Raw genomic sequence first — 21,632 nt, forward strand, 5'->3', positions numbered from 1 at the left:
GGTATGCTTTTTGGTGAGTTCCAGTGTCTTCCTGTCGATGATTGTTCAGCAGTTAGTTGTGGTTCCAGTTCTCTTGCAAGAGGAAGTGAGCGCACGTCCTTCTACTCCACCATCTTGAACCAATGAGCACTTTGTTATTTTTATTTAAAGAGATTTCAGATGATCACTTTTGATTTGATAGTCATAAAAATCATGTGAATCACTTGAAATGATACTATTATCCCTATTTGAGCATGTGTAAACAAGTGTAGAGAGGTTACCTATACTTGCGCAAAGTTGTGCAATTCCTAGGTGGAGTAGTGGATTTGAATTCAGGACTAATGGGATCTGAGTCAAGCTCTCTTTCGAATTGTTATTTATTCATTCAGTATTGATTTACTGAACCCCTATTATCTACTGGTCACTATGTTAAGTGCTGAGGCTCTAGTGGTGAACAGGACACACATACTCCTGGCCTTCCTACAGCTAAAAATCTAGTAACTACCTACCAATAAGCCCTACATTTAGCCTCTGATATAACACAGAGCAGCAGGTATATTCCTTCCTTCACACATCAGTCATTATTTATCAAATGACTTCATAGGTGTCTCTTATCCAAACTAAACATCCTATTCTTTCAACAGCTCCTACCAGGCCAGGGATTTTAAAGCCATCTACCAGCCTTATCACTTTCTTCTGGACACCCTCTATTTTGTCAGTCTCTCTCATTAAGGACTAGAACCTTGAATCAGACACCTCTGCTCCCAATATGGTCTTGGAGACTGTGGCCTCAGGTGATGAGAAGGTTGAATGCTATGAGTGCACCTTGAGCTTATCAACATCTATGTTGGTTTCTCATGACAATGTTGCCTTGTGTTCACTTTGTGATTCACTAAAACCATTAGAGCGTCTTCCTATGGATTACCATCAAGTCAAAACTCTTCCATATTTTACTCAAGACTTTGATGTTTTATATTTCAATGCTGGACTTTAATGCATTCCCATTAAATTTCACTTCATTATCTGGACCATTATTACATCTTTTGAGATCATCCTTATCTTGATTCTGTCATCTCTATGGTTAACTGTCTTTCTCAATCTTGCATTATGAATAAATTAGGTAATCATCTCTCCTATGTTACTGATAAAAATGTTGAACTGAACAATTTCAAAGAAAAAACACAGTAACACTCTATCCAGATAGGTTAGTCCCAATCTGTTAACCTTATACTTGAAATACTATTCACTCGTTCATTCCACAAATTTTAAGAATATTTTATTCTGGGCTAGATGCTATGATGGAAAATGAAAACCCCTGAGTTTGTAAGTTAGGAATGATTGACATGTTAACAGGTAAATGCAGCATGACACGTGCTTCACTGCTAGTATGCTCTAGTGAAGAGGTCACAGAAGAGAATGCAGTCAACTCAACCTGGGAGGAGCTGGTAGGACCTCAAATGGCATCCAACTCAAGTATGTCATGAGGGACTTCTGCCGAAACCACTATGAACTAATTCAATAGATTAGATATTTCTCCAATGTTCCAAGCTTGGAATCATATCCAAGCTTGAAACTGAAGTTATTTGCTATGACTTGTTCTCAGTGATCCCAATTTGGATCCTATGATTCACTTGTGTTTTTACACCCCAGAGAAGTACAATAAAACTCCATAATTCCCTTTTGATTTCTTCTGACTTAAGCAGTCAACATATATGGTTCTGATAATCTTCTTCCATGACATGAACATTGTAAAAGGCCTCTAGATTACTTGTTCATCAGCTAGTTTTGCCTGAAGTCCCTTTTCTGATCCTTAGCTATTTGGCAGATGAAGTCACACTTATATACCATCACAGCCAGTAGCTTCTTCGACTTTTTTTCTCTCCTTATCCTTCAGTGGGAGCCTCATCAGCATCCAAGAGGAGGTCCAGAACCTCTCCAGCTGTGTAGGAACAGTTATCAGTTCCAAACCTCAGTTATGGCCTTCCTCAGTCACATAGCACAGGGCTGTTTATTGTACACATCCCTGGGAGTCCGTGAGCTTTGGTATTTTTTTTTTTTCTTTTTTTTTTTTTTTATTCACACACACACACACTGTATTTTATTTTTACAAGACATAAATAGACTGACACCAAGCATTGTACATGGATGACCACAACAAAAGCAACAATGATTGCAATTACCAAACATGAAACACACTCATACTATGTCATAATATTGACATTCAGTCCAGTAATCCTCCACTGTAACAGCTCCTTTACTTTGCAGTGAAAATTGATTTGTATATTCTTTGCCTCTGAGTCCTTGTGGGATTTTTTTTGGAAATATGTTAATATAAATGTTTCAGACATTACATGAAATTTCTAAAATCTTATATTTGTATTTGTATGGAAATATGTATGGAAATATGTTAATATAAATGTTTCAGACATTACATGAAATTTCTAAAAATCTTATATTTGTATTTGTATGGAAATATGTATGGAAATATGTTAATATAAATGTTTCAGACATTACATGAAATTTCTAAAAATCTTATATTTGTATTTGTATGGAAATATGTATGGAAATATGTTAATATAAATGTTTCAGACATTACATGAAATTTCTAAAAATCTTATATGTTCTGGTATAATGTTATAAGTAATAATCCTAGTTATTACTTTAAAATGTATATCTCAGAAATAACTAATTTTCTTGTCAACTGCATTATTATGAACTTTCATCAAATCTTTAACCGTGGTCATTTTTAAGTCTTTTGTCATTTACAGACAGTTCTGGGTGTACTCTGATGATTTTGCAAATATGTTCCTATAAAAGAGTTTCATCTTCAAGAAATTCATGGAAAAGACTCTGACAAGTACAGGTTTCTGGTAACTGACTGTACTGCTGAACTGAATGAATAAGCATTTTCAGAACTCTAATGAAAAACTGATGAACTCATAAAAGTGCTAACAAAAGATCAAGATGAAAAAAAATTAATTACATGGGACTGAGTGAACTGATGAGGATGAGTATAATTTTTGTGACTTTCTGTCTGAATTTAAAAAAAAAAAAAAAAAAAAAAAAATCCCATTTTTTTTTTTTTTTTTGTAGAATCCAACATTTTTCTCCTGCAGTATTTACATATTATTGTTAGCATTTTGGAAGTTTCTCTTCCAAATTTTAATTTATAATATTTATGATTGCACTTTTTTGGTACCCACCAAGTGTAAAACCATTAGATATTGGGAAGGCAGAGGTAGATATAATGCTGAACAAGAACTGGTCTGGGACCATGATACGAACTGATGATCCAGTGCGGGAGGAAGACCTGCACAAGTCTAATACAAGGAAGTGGCTATTCCGGTTTCTTTTTGATGGGCAAGCATTTTGCAAAGACTTAAGTATGTGTGTGCAAGGCAAAAACAGTCATTTAAAAATAACTTTTAAAGAGTAATTTCACTGGCGAGGAAAAAGAGCATAAAATTGTGGTCATCACCTCCCATAAAAGATAAATTATTTTTCATGTTTTAACTGTGTTTGTGGTTAAGTCTCACAGTCTAAGAGATTTACCACTTCAGATGAATTCCATACATTTACATTTAAGTCTGCAAAAGACTTCCCAATTATCCAGCAACTGAACCAAAGAATTGGTAACTTTTCTAAAACAGAAGAGGAAAATTCTTTCTCTTGTTCTTGTAGTGTCCCTTTATCCTCTACTCAAGAAAATCATTTCAGAAGCTGGATGTTTGTTGTCAAAAAAACTATGTTGTGAATAAAAAGTATAAAACTAAGAAACTATGCTGTCTCTCTTTTAAAAAATAACTCATCAAAAGAAAGGATCTTTTCCTTTTTTTTGCAAGAGGAAATTTAGTCCCTGTTTTAGAATTGCAAATATATCTTCCTAATGGAGAAAAATCAGTTCACATGACAGTGCTTGTTTAGCCACTTCAAAAACTAGAGTGTAATTTACTATTTTTCTCTCTCTCTTTTCCCCATTGGAGTCAGAAAGCCTTATTCTGCCACAAGCATTACTTTATATATTTCATGCAAAGATATCCTTTTGGAATGAAAAATCAGGAAAAGTTTTAATTTTATAGCCTTGGAAGTGTTTTCTTTTTCTAGGGCAGAGATAGTAGTTTCAGTACTGAGAGCAACGGAAGGGGTTAATACTGGACTTGGCTGGGTGTCAGTTAAACTTTTTTTCTGGCTCTGCTCCGGGTTTCCCCTTGAAGGGATTTCCCTCCGCCTCTGTGTCTCTGCAACAAGACTCTTTATAAAGAGCAGACTTTCTATTTCATTCCTCACTGAACCTCACTGGCTTTAGGAGCTCAAGACTTCCCAGGCACTTTCAGTGGGGACAGAAAGAAGGGTTTTGGAACCATTATTTTCTCATAACAACAGCAACTTAAAATGCCTAGGAAGATGGTTGTGATCTTTGGAGCCTCAAATATACTTTGGATGGTGTTTGCAGTTTGTAAGTTCTTCTCCTTGATTTGTTCCAAATGCTAGCATTCCATTTTAGCCCTGATTTTGGCTTCAGTCAGTTTTGTTATGGTCGTAAAGAAAGGCACTAGGATTTTTAAAGAGTGGGAAAACTTAATTTAACCTAACTTTTAATGTGCTATTGAGTATTGTTAGACACCATTATATTGTCATAGTTAGAGCTGCAAAGTTGATGTTTTTTGGATACCTTTTTCTAATGTCAATTGAGTAATTGGATTCTATCTCTAGGAAGGTCTGTCTCTTTGGTTTCCTGCACTTGATAATGAGAGCAAACTTAGCTAGTGACAAAACAACTCTGATAAATGGGCATCAAGGTCAGAGTGAGAGTTCTCCTAAGCAAAGATGATTTCAACACCTTCTTTTGAAAGTGACTCCAATGTTGCCTTGCATTAGTTGGAAGCAGTTTAGGAAAGAGATCAGCCAGATTGTATTTTGGGTGTTATACTAGAACAGAGAAGAAGGACTAGAATACTCAACAAACCAGTGTTTGTTTTTTCCTTTTTGCCTTCACAGCTCAAGCTTTTAAAATCGACATCTTCCCTGAATCCAAAATTATTGCTCAGATTGGTGACTCCATCTCACTGACTTGTAGCACAACAGGCTGCGAGTCACCATCGTTCTCCTGGAGAACTCAGATAGACAGTCCGCTGAACGGGAAGGTGAGAAATGAGGGGACCAAATCCACGCTGACCATGGATCCTGTTAGTCTGGGGAATGAACACTATTACCTGTGCACAGTGATTTGTGAGTCTCAGAAACTGGAAAAAGGAATCCCAGTGGAGATCTACTGTGAGTACTTAAAAGAATATTTGATTTTCTCTCCATTTTGCTTTAAAATAAGTTTTTAAAAGAAAAGAAAGAAAAAAGTATATTCATGTCCAGATTCTTGGCTAGAGGACCTAGTGTACCGAGAAAGCTAGAGACAGCTGAACCTAGGACTAGACCAGAGGCCTAGATCCTAGCTTCTATTTCCAACTCTGCCACAAACATGGTGACCATGGGTTAGACTCAACTTCTCTGGGCTTCTGTTTTCTTAACCATAAAGTGAAGATCTCTAAGGTTCTGTTTATTTTATTTAAAAAAATTTCTATTCAATTATATGCTTATATGTTTACTTGTCCATGTGTCTAAATGATTTATGAATTCCATACTTCAGGGGTTTCCCATTTATTTATTCTTATGCAGTTTGGTGCTTAAAATTAATTTAAAGATTAAGAAGGTGATCTATAATTTAGTAATGGGCTTCTGTACAAAATTTTCCCCTTTAGCTAGAAGAAAAATATCTGCAAACATTTCACTCATTTGACTTTGGCAGAGATAAATTTAGGATGTTTTGTTTTTGTTTTTGTTTGGTGCCATTAAGTCTTAATGCCCAATCGCTCAACCTCAAAGATATTTGTATAATGAACTAGATTTGCCTTGTGAATGTGAATGAATACCCCTCGTTTACCAGCCTACCAAAATGTATCCCAATCCATTCTCAATCCAGCAAAGAAAGTTAGCAAAAGGAGTGAAACAATAACCTGAAATAAATCACTTGCATTCTGGTTACTGCTCTTTCCAAAATACTGGAATCCTTGATAGTCATCTCTTCAGGAAGACCTCATTTCATTATCTTTTCTACTTATGTTGCTTCTCTTCTGCTGTAGTGGAGCCAACTTTGTCCAGTAACCTTAACTGATGCTTCAAGAAGCCAGTATGTTGCTAGTGCTTCCCAAGAAATCGTGCCTGGCCGGCTGCTTTCAATTATGCTGGTTGTACATGCAGAGTTTATGTCTGTGCAGCCTCCTGAGCTCCTTGAAAGGCCCCCTTATGTAAATAGAGGGGAAAGTAGTGAGTTCTTGTATTACCTGACAGCAAACTATGTGGATTATAAGTGCATTTCTTTCAGAATATGAGGGACAGGACTATTGGTGGAAAAATGAAAAATACTGTTTCTTCACATAGCAAAACATTTCCAGTTCCTTTGCCTTTCCTCTCAAGTACCAAATAGTTGAAGATTTAAAAAGAGAAATGAAGGCCCTTCTGGCTTTAATTATCTTGGCTGAAGTTTTCTGTTTTTTTTTCAAGAATGTCTGTCTTTCATTATGTTTAACAGTCCTGTCTCCATTCCACATTTGATTGTAATATTCTTTAGAGTTGGAAACTTTGTATTCTTATTTCACAGTCTTGAATCGAGCCAATGTGTTACCATCCTGGCGGTTTGCAATGAAAAGTAGCCTTGCAAGGAAAGCAATAGCTGACTGAACTAGTGTGTCCCTTGACACTAAAAAGTTCAAGTGGAGTATTAGTTAGACTTTGAGTTAGGCATTTTGGGAGGCAAATATGCCTTCCAGAATTTAAAGACTGCACAGGTGTACCTTTCTGGTGGATGAATGCCTGTCAGAGGCACCATTTTTCAGAAGCCAATTATTTAGAGTTGTTCTTTTCATTTCTTAGCATATCTTGCCCAATAACTATTCTTTGCAATGACATTCTAAGCCTCAGGTTCCTTATCCATAAAATGAAATATATCTGCCCTCACTAAAATAAGAGAATGTGATATAACATAAAAAAAATCTTCAATAGCAGTATAGAATAATAAAAATCCTGAGTTTAAATCCCAGCTTTACCATTACTAGCTGTGTGACCTTAGGAAAGTTATGCACATGTGCTAAGTTTATGTTTTCATATCTATGAATTGTGGTATCTATTTCTTAGGGTTGTTGTGAGGATAAAATAAAGTCATTGGTGTTAAATGAATAGCACAGTGATGGGCACACATAAGTATTCAATAAACATGAATTTCTTCTCCCTCCTTTTACTCTGATAACATGCAACACTTAGTACATGCAGCGTCAGAACTGAACTCTCTAACAGGAGATTCCAGTTCTTGAACCTACCCCAAACCATGAAAGGCTATTTAAACAATTAATTCTGCTGTATTAAGACTGTATTCGCAAACATATTAGATTTAGTTTACATTGATTTAAATCAGTAAGGGACCTCATACAACATGAACAAAAAGTCCATTTGCATGTATTTGTTTGAATGTTGCAGCTTTCCCTAAGGACCCAGAGATTCATTTGAGTGGCCCCCTGGAGGTTGGGAAGCCAGTCACAGTCACGTGTTTGGTCCCTGATGTTTACCCATTTGAAAGGCTGGAGATAGAATTACTGAAGGGCAACCGTTCCGTGAAGACACAGAACTTTCTGGAGGTTTCAGAAATGAAGTCCCAGGAAACGAAGAGTTTGGAAGTAACCTTCACTCCTATTGATGAGGATATTGGGAAAGCTCTTGTTTGTCAAGCTACATTACACATTAATGAAATTGATTCTCAACCCCAAGTAAGGGAGACTACAAAAAAACTGCAAGTCTACAGTAAGTACTTGTGTAAAGTCTATGGGAATTTAGTCTTGGATCTATACAGCAGTAAACTTAGCAGCTAAAGTCAAGAAGAAACGTGTTTGTAGTTTTTACACCATTTTGATTCATTGAGAGCATAATTTTTGTCAATAGCATGATTTAATAAAAAGCGCACCAAATTTGTGTTGAGAAGAGTTAAGCTTAAGTTCTGGCTCCACTAACTGTGTGAATTTGGGCCACTTAATTTCACAGTCTATCAAAGAGGACTACTAATACCACCTGATTGGGTAGTAGGAAATAGGCTCAAGTGATAAAATGTTTTTTTAATCATGTTTCATAAACTCTTATACCATGCCTTGAAATATCAAGATATAGAGATTTTACAAGGTGGGCACTTATTCTGTGTGTGAGTGAATATATGTATGCTCACCTGGACACATATGTGTGGGGCGAGAGAGAGGAGATGAGGTTTGATTGTCTCCATGCTCCCTGAGACGGCTGGGGGAGCTGAGACAGTCTTGAAATCCCAAAATTGGTAGGAGTGGACTCACTGTGCTTTGTTCTAGACTAAAATGCTCTGGTCTGCTTTGACACCATACTTAAAAGAAGTATTGCCTTCTATAACATGTTTAGCTGAAAGAGAATGAGATGGAAAGGTTTTATCAATGTTTTGAGAAGAATAGTCAAAATAGATATTTTTCCTAGAGAATATAAAACTTGGAAACGAGAGCTATAACTAAGTATTTGAAAGACAGTCATGTAGAAGTGGGATTTGATATATTCTTTAGCAGTAGAGGACTGAACTATGACCAGTGTATAAAAGTTAGTTACAAAGAGGAAGAGTTCAGCTCAATAAAGGGAAAATGTTCTAATAATTAGAGCTGTCCAATATCAAATGGACTGTATTTACTAGAAGGCAGTGGATATCCTTGCACCATAAGTGTTGAAGCTGACTTGAATGAACCTTTGGCAAGGAAGCTGAGCCGGAACTTCTACCTTACCTGGGAGATTGAACCACATTATTCTAAGGGTTTTCTAAATTTCTGACTATCTATGGCCATCTGAAAACACCAAACATCAAAAAAAGTAACTCCATCAAATTAGTCAGAAACTGGATTGACTAATTTTTATGACTCAGCAATTCTTTTTTTAAATTAATTAATTAATTTTTAAATTTTTGGCTGTGTTGGGTCTCCGTTTCTGTGCGAGGGCTTTCTCTAGTTGCGGCGAGCGGGGGCCACTCTTCATCGCGGTGCGCGGACCTCTCACTATCACGGCCTCTCTTGTTGCGGAGCACAGGCTCCAGACATGCAGGCTCAGTAGTTGTGGCTCACGGCCCTAGTTGCTCCGCGGCATGTGGGATCTTCCCAGACCAGGGCTCGAACCCATGTCCCCTGCATTGGCAGGCAGATTCTCAACCACTGCGCCACCAGGGAAGCCCAACTCAACAATTCTTTACACTAGTTTGGCAGAGAAAGTTTGTCAAATTTGTGAAAGCATGTAAATAAAGTGTATGAGAGAAATACAGTAGCCCTATTGGATCAAGATGATGCTTAGCAATGACTACTATTGTGCCCTGCCTTCTCAGTCTCACCCAAGGACACAGTTATATCTGTGAATCCCTCCACAAGCCTGCAAGAAGGTGACTCCGTGACGATGACATGTACCAGTGAAGGTCTACCAGCTCCACAGATTTTCTGGAGCAAGAAATTAGACAATGGGAATCTACAGCTCCTTTCTGAGAATGCAACTCTCACTTTAATTGCTATGAGGATGGAAGATTCTGGAATTTATGTGTGTGAAGGAGTTAATCTGGTTGGGAAAGACAGAAAAGAGGTGAAATTAATTGTTCAAGGTAAGCAGAATGTGAAAAAAAGGACTGGTAAAGCGGCCATCATTCGGATTTAAGCAATAGTGAAATAGCTTCAAGGCCAAAATTACTTTGTTAACTTTTATTGATGATCCATCTGATCGTCATGTACTTTAATACAATTATATATTCATCTTACTCATGCTTCTTGGAAATCTTTCCTGCCAGAACTTCCATGGCCCTGCTTTTCTGGTTCCTTTCCATTTCTCATCATTCTTTCACTGCCTCATCCCTTGGCTTTCTCTCTTCCTTCTGCCCCTTGAATATTAGTATTCTCAGATTCCCACATCTGGTCCTCCTCCCTTCTAACTCTGGACTCCCAAGATTTGAACTATGTATTATATGCTGTTTACTCTGAAATTCATGTTCCTATTCCATATCACCAAAACCTGTCAGTTCTACCTCAATATGATCCCTAGAATCTGACCTCTTTTCTTCAACCCTCTTGTCATTGCCTTAGTTTATCATCTCTCACTTGGACTCTTGAAAGATGTTCTTATCAATAAATAACATCCACTGACCACCAGCTATATTGCAGGTACTTTACATATGTTTCCTCTAATCTTCAAGAAATAACTAATGAGTACGTATTTTATATCCATTTTACAGATGAGAGAATAGTGTCTCCCAGAGATTAATAATGACCCTTATTGCTTGTACATCTAATATTTGCCAGGAATTCTCTTTCCACTTTATAAATGTTATGTCTTTTTTCTTTACCACAACCTTATGAGGCGAATAAAAACACAGGCACAGAATAATTGATAATTTGCCTAGAGTCACATAGCTCATTAGTGGCATTTAACAGAGACCCATTTAAACCCCAAACTCCATGGTTTTTCAACTATAGCTAATTGTCTTTAAATGGTCACCCTGCTATCATTCTGTCCCCCAGCATAATCCTATGCACTGCTACCAGAGTTATCTACCTTAAACAAGAAAGGTGCACATTTTATATGACTTCAACCAAACCCTAATTGCATATAAATTAAAATTCACATTTCTTAAAATAGTCACATAAAACTCTTCACAATCTAGTCAGAAACAACTAGCAGGGACGGCACTGGCAGCCAAAGAGCTTTTCTGGATATCTGAGACTTAGGAGTTTGCCCTGGCATCTCAGTTTTCAGCCCCTGAGTCAATAGTAAAGTATTTTTATATTGTATCAAACAAATTTAAGAGGTGGCCTGCATACCACTTTAATGTTTAGATTTTGACTTCACTTTCAGTGTGATTCTGTGTGACTTTCAATGGTACAGCTTTATTCTGTTGATACAGAAGCTCTAAGTGCTGGTCTGTTACGGGTATTGCTTCTAATCAGAGGACATATTTGTATAGCTTTTTTTCAGTACTTTTCTTAGATTTTGTTTTATCTCCACATGAGGATGATTGGATTTAGTTGTTCAAGCAATTGAAAAGCTGGGATCTTAAATCAGACCCACCTGGCTTCAAGTCCTAATTTTGCCACTTGTAAGCTGGGTGAGGTTATTTATCATTTTTCCTCCAGAAGAAAGAGGAGGAGGAAGAAGAGGAGGAGAGGGAGACAATTAATAGTACCAGTTCATGAAGTTGTGAGGATTAAATAAGATAATATATGTAAAGTGGTTTACACAATGCTTGACACACTGGAACTTCTTATATTTTTGAGCTGTTGTTCCACCGTTACAGGGATTTGATAAACTACATTTGAGTGGAGAATGAATTTTTTTGGTTGAAAAGATGCCAATCTCTGTCTTGACAATTTTTTATCCTTATTCATTCTGTTGAATGAATGAATCAACAGCGTCTTGTGCATTTGTTCTTAAAAGATGTGGTTTCATTTCTGAAGGTCCCAAGGTGGAAAGGAGTAATTTATTCCTGGCATAGATGTTAGCTGAAAAGAGGCCAGGAAAAAAAAAGACCATATATTGAGCTGTGGTGAAAGAAGAAAAGAATCTTATCATCTTTTCGTCTTGTTCTTTTATCCCCCAGAGAAAATGTTTACTGTAGAGATCTCTCCTGGATCCCAGATTGCTGCTCAGATTGGCGACTCAGTTGTGTTGACCTGTGATGTCATGGGTTGCGAGTCCCCATCTTTCTCTTGGAGAACCCAGATAGACAGCCCTCTGAACGGGAAGGTGAGGAGCGAGGGGTCCAAGTCCACGTTGACCCTGAGCCCTGTGAGATTTGAGAATGAACATTTTTATCTGTGCACCGTGACATGTGGGCATAAGAAACTGGAAAAGGGAATCCATGTGGAGCTCTACTGTAAGTGGTTTTCAGAATTGTTTACTGTTTTGTTGTTGTTGTTCCCAGTTCCACTGGAAGAAACAGAATGCGAATCTGTGATACATGACAAGATCCTTGTGTTTAGAAGGGGAATTTAGCATTGTGAATGGTTCCTAAATCTCTGAACCAGAATTTTTGATGTAATTTAATTGGCCTAAATCTTAAGTAGATATTACATATGAACCCAGCATCCGCAATGCTTAGGTTGTGTCTTGTCGATACTCTCTCATCATGGACTTGAACACACTGCATGCTCCCTGCTTCCCATGCCCCTCTGGGTGTATGTGGGGTGTACAGAGGTGGTTGTGTGCAAGGAGTGGAGTCAGTATCCACTCAGGTAACAGGGTGGGATGACTGCTGCTCAATTATTTGAATTGGGGGTGAGGCCCAAGCATACTGTTTTGAAGGCACATTTGAAAGCCAATTGGCATGATGGGAGAAATGAGGCAATGGGGAGCAAGAGAAAGCCAGGGAGTTAGATTGGTCACTGGGGATGGTCAGTGGCAGATAAAAAGTAGAACCAGGAGACTGCACTAGATTTGAATATTGATTTACACCCCATACGTACACTACAGTTTTTCTTGCTGTTCTTGTCACCTTAACAAAAATCCTTTACAGCCTCAAATCTCTATGAATTGACATTGCTTGGGTTCCTCGGTTTATAATGAACGAGGGAGAAAATATGCAAAGTGATCCTAAAGTTACACTTTTGAGAAGGTTATTCTGCCTTGTTTTGATTCAGTGGAATTCAAGAGAACAATTGTAGAGATTTTCCTCCAGAAATCCTGCCCAAACTTGTGTTACCCCTCAGGAGTTTGTTCAGCATGAGTTAGAGTATGTCCTTAAAGGGGTTTGAATCTCTCAGAGGAAGGGTAAATTTATTGCGTTATCATATTACCAAGAGTCCAGGACCTGCTGATGTAGGCACATTCCCAGCAGTGAAGCCTTCCCATCGTACAGAAACATTAGAGAATGTATCACTTTAACAACATTTTGCTTAAGGAGTAAAAAGTTTAGCATGGCTCTTGCTCTTGATAACCACTCTGATCTCACTTCTATTGATTTGCATAAGATGTGTTATAAATGTTATTCAGAATCTAAATCTCATAGTTTTTTCTTAACTACAAGTATGATCCAAGGAACATTTAAGACTTTCTGCCTAAACTTGGCCGTTGCAAATGAAAATGTCTAAACTGAGAAGTGCCCTTGGGTCTTATTTGAGATGAGAGGCTGAGTGGCTCTGTGAAACCAAGCCTGGGCTCTGAGCTCAAGGAAATAGAGATTCTGATCTCAGCTCAGTAACTTACTGGATATGATGCCAAATGGCAGACTCTTAGCCTCTATGTTTCCCTAGCTGTAAAATATATTCTATATAAGTTTGTCTAGCTGTAAAATAAGTTAATACCCATTAGATTATGCCGTTTTGAAGACTGAGATAATGAATGTTAAGGGACTAGCACATAGTAAATATCCAATACATCCTGGAAAATATTTAAGATGTTTAAAATATATAGTTACTAAATAGGATGGTGGAAGCTGCCATGTCCATTGAAAAGACTAGTCCATAGCTGTCAGCAAGATTGCATCACTAGAGAAGAATAAGAAGTATATTTATTACCTGATGATTTGATGTGCTAGGTATTTTTTGTTTCCAGCGTTATTTATATTTAATGTCATAAATATTTATACTTAATGTTGTTATTTATATATTAGTGATCATCCTATCCCAGGTGAATTAAAATCTGCATTTTGAGACTTTTGCATTTAATAGAGATTAGTTCTGTTTTTCCTTGACTGTCACATATAAACATCATTTTTGCTTGACATTTGCAGCCTTCCTTAGAGATCCAGAAATTGAGATGAGTGGTCTGTTAGTGAGTGGAAACCCAGTCACTGTAAGCTGTAAGGTTCCTGATGTGTATCCTTTTGACCGGCTGGAAATTGAATTACTTAAAGGGGAGAGTATTATGAAGAATAAAATCTTTTTGGAAGATGTAAGTAAGAAATCCCTAGAGACCAAGAGTTTGGAAATGACCTTCATCCCCACCACTGAAGATACTGGAAAAGTTCTTGTTTGTCTGGCTAAGTTACCTATTGATGAAATGGAATTTGAACCCAAACAAAGGCAGAGTACACAGATGCTATATGTTAATGGTAAGTACATGCATGATGTATCCACAATTTAATATGAATTTTTTTAAATCATGGTTGCCAGGCAAGAATTAACATGAGGTTGATAGTTAAAACCATTGTGGAAAAAAATAATTGAAAAGGAACAACAAAATAATGATTATTATAACAAACCACCCCCAGTGCTTAAAACAACTGTTTATTGGCTTATGATTCTAAGCTGGCAATTTGGGAAGAGGTCAGATGGGCAGTTTGTTCAATGTGGTACTAGATGAACTCATTCATGCCTTGTCAGTCAGTTGGCAGGTCAGTGGGGGATGGTCCTAGGTGGCCTCACTCACATGTCTGGGCCTTCTCTGGTGTTTCTTGGCCTTTCTTTCTCCATGTGGTGTCTCTCAAGGAAGGTAGCCTAGGTTTAGTCACCAGAGTGCAGTATTTCAAGAGGGTGATCATGAAAGGGGCCTCTTGGGGCCTGGGCTTGGAAGTCCTACTGTGTTACTTCTTCCAGGATATATTGGTCAAGGTTAGTGACAAGGACAGCCTAGATTCAAGAGGTAGAAAAATAGAGTCCACCTTTTCACAGGTGATTCACATAGTTCATGGTCATGTTTAATGTACCATAAATGTCAATATATACTATCATTGATCATCCATTCTTTGATAGTAAGAGAGTTTCTATAGAATTTATTTCCATTGGAAAATATCCAGGATGTGTCCATATTCTACTCTCTATCGTTCTGTATCTGCTAAAGTAAATGGGGACAGAAACCTCTTTTGGAAAGTTATCAAGATTTATAAATTGTTCTAATCCGTGAATCCATAGCCCAGTTTCGCAACATTATCAAAACTCTTTGGAACTCGGCGTATAAAGAGTCAAGCTAACAAGTGTCCCTACTTTTTCAGTTGCTCCCGGGGATACAACCATCTTGGTCAGCCCCTCCTCCATCCTGGAGGAAGGTAGATCTGTGAATATGACATGCTCTAGCGATGGCCTTCCAGCTCCGAAAATCCTGTGGAGCAGGCTGCTAAGTAATGGGGATCTACAGCCTCTTTCTGAGAACACCACTCTTACCTTAACGTCTACAAAAATGGAAGATTCTGGTATTTATGTCTGTGAAGGCATTAACCAGGTTGGAATAAGCAGAAAAGAAGTCGAATTAATTATCCAAGGTGAGCTAAGTGATTCAATGAGTTATGATTGCTTGTCTTATTTTGGTTGTGTTACTGGTTTTGAACAAAGTCCTTTTTGAAACAAACAAAATTTTTACTAAAACAGAATGCATTGAGCGTTTTGAAGAGCTCATGGTGTTTCCTCTGCATGGAAAGCTCCTGGAATAGCACTTCCGCATGAGCCATTCCAAGTCACTTATCCTAAAATTCTTTCAACTGCAGGTGGAATCCAGGAACTGTGCCAAGAGTTCCAGTTACACTTACAAGGCGTTGATTATGGCATTGAAATAAGGATAGGAAGATGTATATATGTATTTTGAAATTACTTAGGACTAAAGCTACCTTATCTAGCTGGATTAAACTCTGAGTGGTAATCTCACAAGATGCCTGCTATTATGTGCTTAGAAGCCTAAGAAGGCACTTAAACATTTTATAAACTCTGAGATTGAGTAGCAGTGACCATGCCCTCTGGTTTATCAGTTTAATGGCATAGAATCACTAGGGTGGATGAAGTTAGCAGATCCAGACCCATTCTTGCCAGGATGGAGAGGCAAGACTGAGAACAAAACAATCCCTAGTTGACAGGATGAAGCTGTAGGCAGTTTTGGGCAAAATCATGAAGTGATTTGGATTTCCCTCATACCTTCCCTTTGGGGGTTCAAGGTTCTCTTCTTCACTAGAGCTGTCAGTTCCTCTCTTACCCCTTGGTATTGTTTCCACTAAGATATTAGTGACTTTCTTGTTACATCATTACAATAATAATTTGTATTTTAAAGGAAGAACCTTGGCAGGGCAATGCACTACCTTAAAGAAAGCCCTTAGGATGTAGCTCTGGTTGGGGAAAGAGTATCAAATCAAGTCACAAAACAGATGAACTTAATGGGAATCTCACTTATAAAATGGTGATGTGGTACCTCCCTCCACGGGTTGCGTATTAACAGAGATGTTGTACGTCAAGTACTTAGCCCAGGATAATTGGTGTTGTTAAGGATTGTAAGCACAGCTTAATTTCTTGATCTGGGATTGTCCAGCTCAGAACTCAGAAGCCTGTAAAGGCCTTTATACTTAAAGAAATATTTGCACAGCAGTGTGACAAAAAAAAAAAGTTCTTTTTCACATTTAAAATCTACAGCTGTTTTTAAAACACTTATTCGTTGGCTAGGCTGGGTAAAAAATTATATTAAGGGACATGAAAGAAGCATAAGAGTTGTCTTCTTTTATTAAAAATGTGATCATTTACAACAATCCAGTAAATGCTTGACTTCTTTAATTATCCCTCTAAATATTTACTGCAAACAGTAAGCACAAATACCATCTTGACAGCTATTGTTACTGTCATTAAATTAATATGGGATTGGTTTATATTTCATTCAGTCAGAGGTATCTTTAAATTCTTTCCACAGTTGCTCCAAAAGATATACGACTTACAGCTTTTCCTTCTGAGAGTGTCAAGGAAGGAGACACTGTCATTATCTCCTGTACATGTGGAAATGTTCCCCAAACTTTGATAATCCTGAAGAAAAAAGCAGAGTCAGGCTACATAGTGCTGAAGTCTACAGATGGTGCATATACCATCCACAGGGCCCAGCTGGAGGATGCGGGAGTATACGAATGTGAATCTAAAAATGAAGTTGGCTTGCAATTAAGAAGCCTAACACTTGATGTTAAAGGTTTGTTTTTTGGGGTTTTTTTATTATTTTTTATAATCGGTCAGAGGCTTGGTGAATTGTAACGAATTTCAAGGATTAGGTGAATGAGTGGGCAAAATGGAACTGAATTCCATGATGATTATGGTTATTTCTTAGTGTTTCCTAAAATAATCACGCACAGCTGCTCTATCCTATGGAGTTCAGCCAGGAAGTTGACATTAATCAATCATTGGTCAGTGTAGAATTCCCGTTTGCTTTTTTAAACGTTGACAATTCATCATTGGTCTCTGAGGTCCTGCATTTCCAAAGTGTTTAAATGTATTTTCAAAACCTTTCCCTGGGGGTTATAAGGAAACTAGAGAAGTAGAATTGGCACGTGGAAAAAGAAAGGTTCTATCCAGACCCTTTTCCTTCCTACCAGAAGAGAGTGCCACTCTCTGAACACGCAGTAACTACATATTTTCTGGATTGACTCTCTTCAGGATAATAATTGAGTATGGTGATCTTAATGCTGGACAACATAAAGGAAACTCTAGACTACAGAACTGTCTCCTTAGAAAATCCAAGCTCCTTGTCCATTTTTCCCTATTCTGATGGAGAGAGGGAGGGAGGGGGCAGTGGCCCCAGCAGAGAAACTTCAGAAGCCTCTTAACCTCCTAACTCCTCGTGTGAACACACAGTAGGATCTGTTGATCTTATCAGTGGAAGCAGAATAAGTCAGCCTTTACTACTCTGTCTCCCACTCCTTGAGTGCTAATGAGCTCCCACTGTGTGTTGGAAGCCAAAATTGAAGTGAACATTCTTGAAATCAAATGCCAATTCTTAAGAGCCTCTGGAACTGGGCTCTCAGAGTTAGCAGCTACTCATCAGTGTAAAGAAAATTTAAACGTGGGTCAGAAAATGCGTAAAAATTTTACTCATCTGACCAAATCTCTCAAGATTACAAGACCTTACCGTATGTTTTCTTGTCTTCATGGTACCTCCTCAGAACACGACAATATCAATACATCCATGTAGAAATGTTAAAGAAGGGGAAAATATCACGATTACATGTAAAACTTTTAGTCATCCACCTGCAGTGATTATCCTGAAAAGAGTTGATCTGGCCAATGAAGTTACTATGTGTTCAAAGAATGGAACATTTACCTTGTATCATGTTACTCAACGTGACACAAGGGTGTATGTAATCCGTGCTTCCAATGAGGTTGGGGATGTTTCTGGATGGATTGAGAGCTTGGTTATGAGTAGGTTGAAATTCATTTATTCCTATTTAATCCTCAATGCCTCCAGAACACCTTTAGTTAAGCCTAGTCCCAGGAACTTGGACTCCTAACATTTTTATATTTCTTTTTGTAGTTAACGATTCTCTTTTAAAGACATACCAAAGCTTCTTCTCCAGTTTTTATCTCTCATACATTGCTGTCTTTTCTAATTACTTTATTAAGTTAGTAACTTACATATTTGCCATTTTTCACTCATTATTTAAATGAACCAATTAAAGCACATTAGGCACTCAGCTAGAACCCCCAAACTAAATATGGTTTAAAATAACTACAAATGAATGGAAACAAAAATTTGACATTTTTCCTGGGAATTTTCAACTAGTCATCTTTTGTAGTTAGCTGAGTTTTAAAATTAATTTTGGTTTGTTTTTTTTTTACAAATACATTTGCTTGAATGTATTCCAGTGATAGAAATGGCTGGGAGTCTTTAGGATTTTCAGTGTTGATACAGCTAATAGAAAATTGTATTTGAAGGTTGCCCTGGTAACCAACTCAGCAGCGAATCTGTATTTTACTGCAGATATCTGAGAGGAAAACCAAAGGCAAAAGATAGTATTTATTAAATTGAAAAGAAAACAATAGGAGCAGAGATACCATTGCTCAGCAGGTTATCAATATTGATGCCTAACCATAATTATGATAATGGAAATTCTATTAAAATATTACCCTTGTACTCTGACTAGCTCTACTCTAGCGAGGGAAAGTAGAAAAATAAGGCAATTTTCATTATGTTTATGGTGAAGTGTTTTTGACCTCAATAATTCAAAAAAATGGACTTCCCGTCATCTGACTCCAGTGATTCTTTTAAAATTTTGTTTATTTATTTATTTATGGCTGCGTTGGGTCTTCGTTTCTGCGCGAGGGCTTTCTCCAGTTGCGGCAAGAGGGGACCACTCTTCATCGCGGTGTGCGGGCCTCTCACTATCGCCGCCTCTCTTGTTGCGGAGCACGGGCTCCAGACGCGCAGGCTCAGTAGTTGTGGCTCGTGGGCCTAGTTGCTTCGCAGCATGTGGGATCTTCCCAGACCAGGGCTCGAACACATGTCCCCTGCATTGTCAGGCAGATTCTCAACCACTGCGCCATCAGGGAAGCCCCACTCCATTGATTCTTTTCTTCTTGGTTGATCTCCAGTGATTAGAAACTCCTAGAAGTAAAGCAATGATTATCAAGGTCAAATCACTCATTTCTTCCAGGACTGAGACAATATATACGTCACTTGAAGAAACAATATTTGTGAGGTCATACAGTGCTGTGCAAAAGTAAATATAAATAGAGATGAAACTTCAGTAAATACCATGCTATCTTCTATAGATGTTCTTACAAGATTAAGATATTAAATAGTATCGTAGCTGTCAGATGATTTTTGTAAGTAGAAAGAGTACTAATTTTAAAGTTTTTGTATACTATTACCTTATGTACCCAATTTACAACAAAATGACAAAATGACAGGATGTAGAAAGAAAAAAATATATTACTATTCAAAAGATATTTATTGGGTGCAAGCTACTCCAAGCAAGGAGCCAGGTACTGGCTATTCAGTGGTGGATCAAAAAGAAACTAGATACATGTGCTTACGTAATTCACAGTCTGAAGGAGGAAGCCAAAATTAATAGATAATCAAACAAACAAATGTTTAACTATAAGCTGTGATTAGAGCTATGGAGGGAAAGTGTAGTGGGTTATAAAACTATATTAGGAAAAAAAGTATATTAGGGTTTCTTATTTAGGCTGGAGGAGATACAGGTCAGAGAATGTCTCTCTGAGTAAGTCACATTTAAGCTAAAACATAATGCTATCCAAAAAACTTCATATTATCAAGAAGTGATATAAATGCTGAAGAGGAATAATGTATATTAAGATGCCCTACTTCAGAAATACAAAATATAAAGTTTTCTATATATCTCTAAAAAAGCCATCGATAAGAATTCTTTCCCTTACTATCTTATATGTGATGTTTGACTATAATGGTTACACTCTAGGTGTTACAAGGCTTTTCTTGGAGAACTGTTTAGTTATTTTAATTCATAATGATCAGAGTCCTAGTTCTTTAGTATGTGTTTCTATTTCCCAAAGCAAACCCTCTTCTCCTATTCTTGCTCTTCTAAATGAGCCCTAAAAAGTTGCGCCCTTCCTTCCATTCTGCTATTGAACCTGAATCTATTTGAATCCAAGTTTGTGGAAATCAACAACTGTCATCTTTAGACTCATCATGACCATAGCAACTGCTAAATGATTATTTGAATAATTCAAAGAAATATGCTGCATTTTGGGTCCTGTTGGTTCTTATCACTACTTTGATTCACTTCTCTTTAGAGAACGAGTTGTACTGTTAAAATAAAACATGTAACTATTATTATTAAACAATTTCTTTTTATACTAGACATTAATTGCATCCATTTTGTTATTTTCCAGGAAGAGAAAGTAACAAGCACTATTTTTCTCCTGAACTTCTCGTGCTCTATTGTGCATCCTCCTTAATAATACCTGCCATTGGAATGATTATTTACTTTGCTAGAAAAGCCAACATGAAAGGGTCATACAGTCTTGTAGAAGCACAGAAATCAAAAGTGTAGCTAATGTTTGAAATGTTCGATCAGAGACACTATTTATCAGTTCAAATCCTCAGTACTGCTCATCATTCCACGAGGAAAACAACAAGCTAGGAGTCCAGACTTCCTTGAATGTAGTGAACTCTTGGAAAGAAATGGCTGCCTATGCTATTTGTTGTGAGCAAGAAGCCAAAGGAAAATTTCTGCCTAAAAAATAGGCACTACCTTTGAGATGTGACGACTGGAGTAGTTTCTTGATGTGTATATGCAATAACATGATTTGTATATATGTAAAATAAAACTATGCCATAACAAGATTGCTTGGAATATCAGCACACTATAGTCACATTTCTATAATTATTAAAATGTTGCTTGAATTGACTGTTATAACTTAATGCATCTTAATATTGATTGGCAGCTGAACTATGTCATCTTTTTAATATTTTATTTCTTTTAACAAAATTTTATTCCTATAAAGTTCATAGACAACAGTTCCATGTTTTGTAAAGACGTTAGGGTTTTATATTGTTATAGGCAAACGATAAACCAAGAGGGCACTGGGTTGACTTTCAGGTACTAAACACTTCAACCTATGGTATAATGGTTGATTGGATTTCTCTGGATGGTACTGATATGGTACGGAGACGTTTTATGATGTTGTTTGTTCAGACTCTTGTGTAACTTTCCCAATGTGGTCTAAAAATGCAACTTCTTTTGATTTTCTTTTGTAAATGTTTAGGTTTTTTTGTATAGTAAAGTGATAATTTCTGGAATTGAAAGAGTTGTGTGTTTATTTATTATAAATTGCCTCCTTTATTCATGTTGCAGCTCTTTGTGAAATGTCAAGTTCCAAGATCAAAGAGTTCAAACCCATAGAAATAATAAGCAGATACTTGAAGTATGG

General features: G+C 37.2%; 1 protein-coding gene across 1 annotated transcript; it reads left to right on the forward strand.

Moving 5' to 3' along the window:
- The first annotated feature begins 4,256 nt into the window (after positions 1–4,256).
- On the forward strand, positions 4,257–21,507 carry VCAM1 (vascular cell adhesion molecule 1). The gene is made up of 9 exons (XM_036832774.1): positions 4,257–4,435; positions 4,978–5,253; positions 7,504–7,824; positions 9,398–9,664; positions 11,651–11,926; positions 13,781–14,101; positions 14,981–15,247; positions 16,651–16,917; positions 20,592–21,507. Exons 1-9 carry the CDS (start codon positions 4,372–4,374, stop codon positions 20,750–20,752), a joined length of 2,220 nt encoding a protein of 739 aa, XP_036688669.1. The 5' UTR covers positions 4,257–4,371; the 3' UTR covers positions 20,753–21,507.
- The last annotated feature ends 125 nt before the right edge of the window (positions 21,508–21,632 follow it).

Source organism: Balaenoptera musculus, chromosome 1 (genome assembly GCF_009873245.2).
Source record: "Balaenoptera musculus isolate JJ_BM4_2016_0621 chromosome 1, mBalMus1.pri.v3, whole genome shotgun sequence".
Lineage (NCBI taxonomy): Eukaryota > Metazoa > Chordata > Mammalia > Artiodactyla > Balaenopteridae > Balaenoptera > Balaenoptera musculus.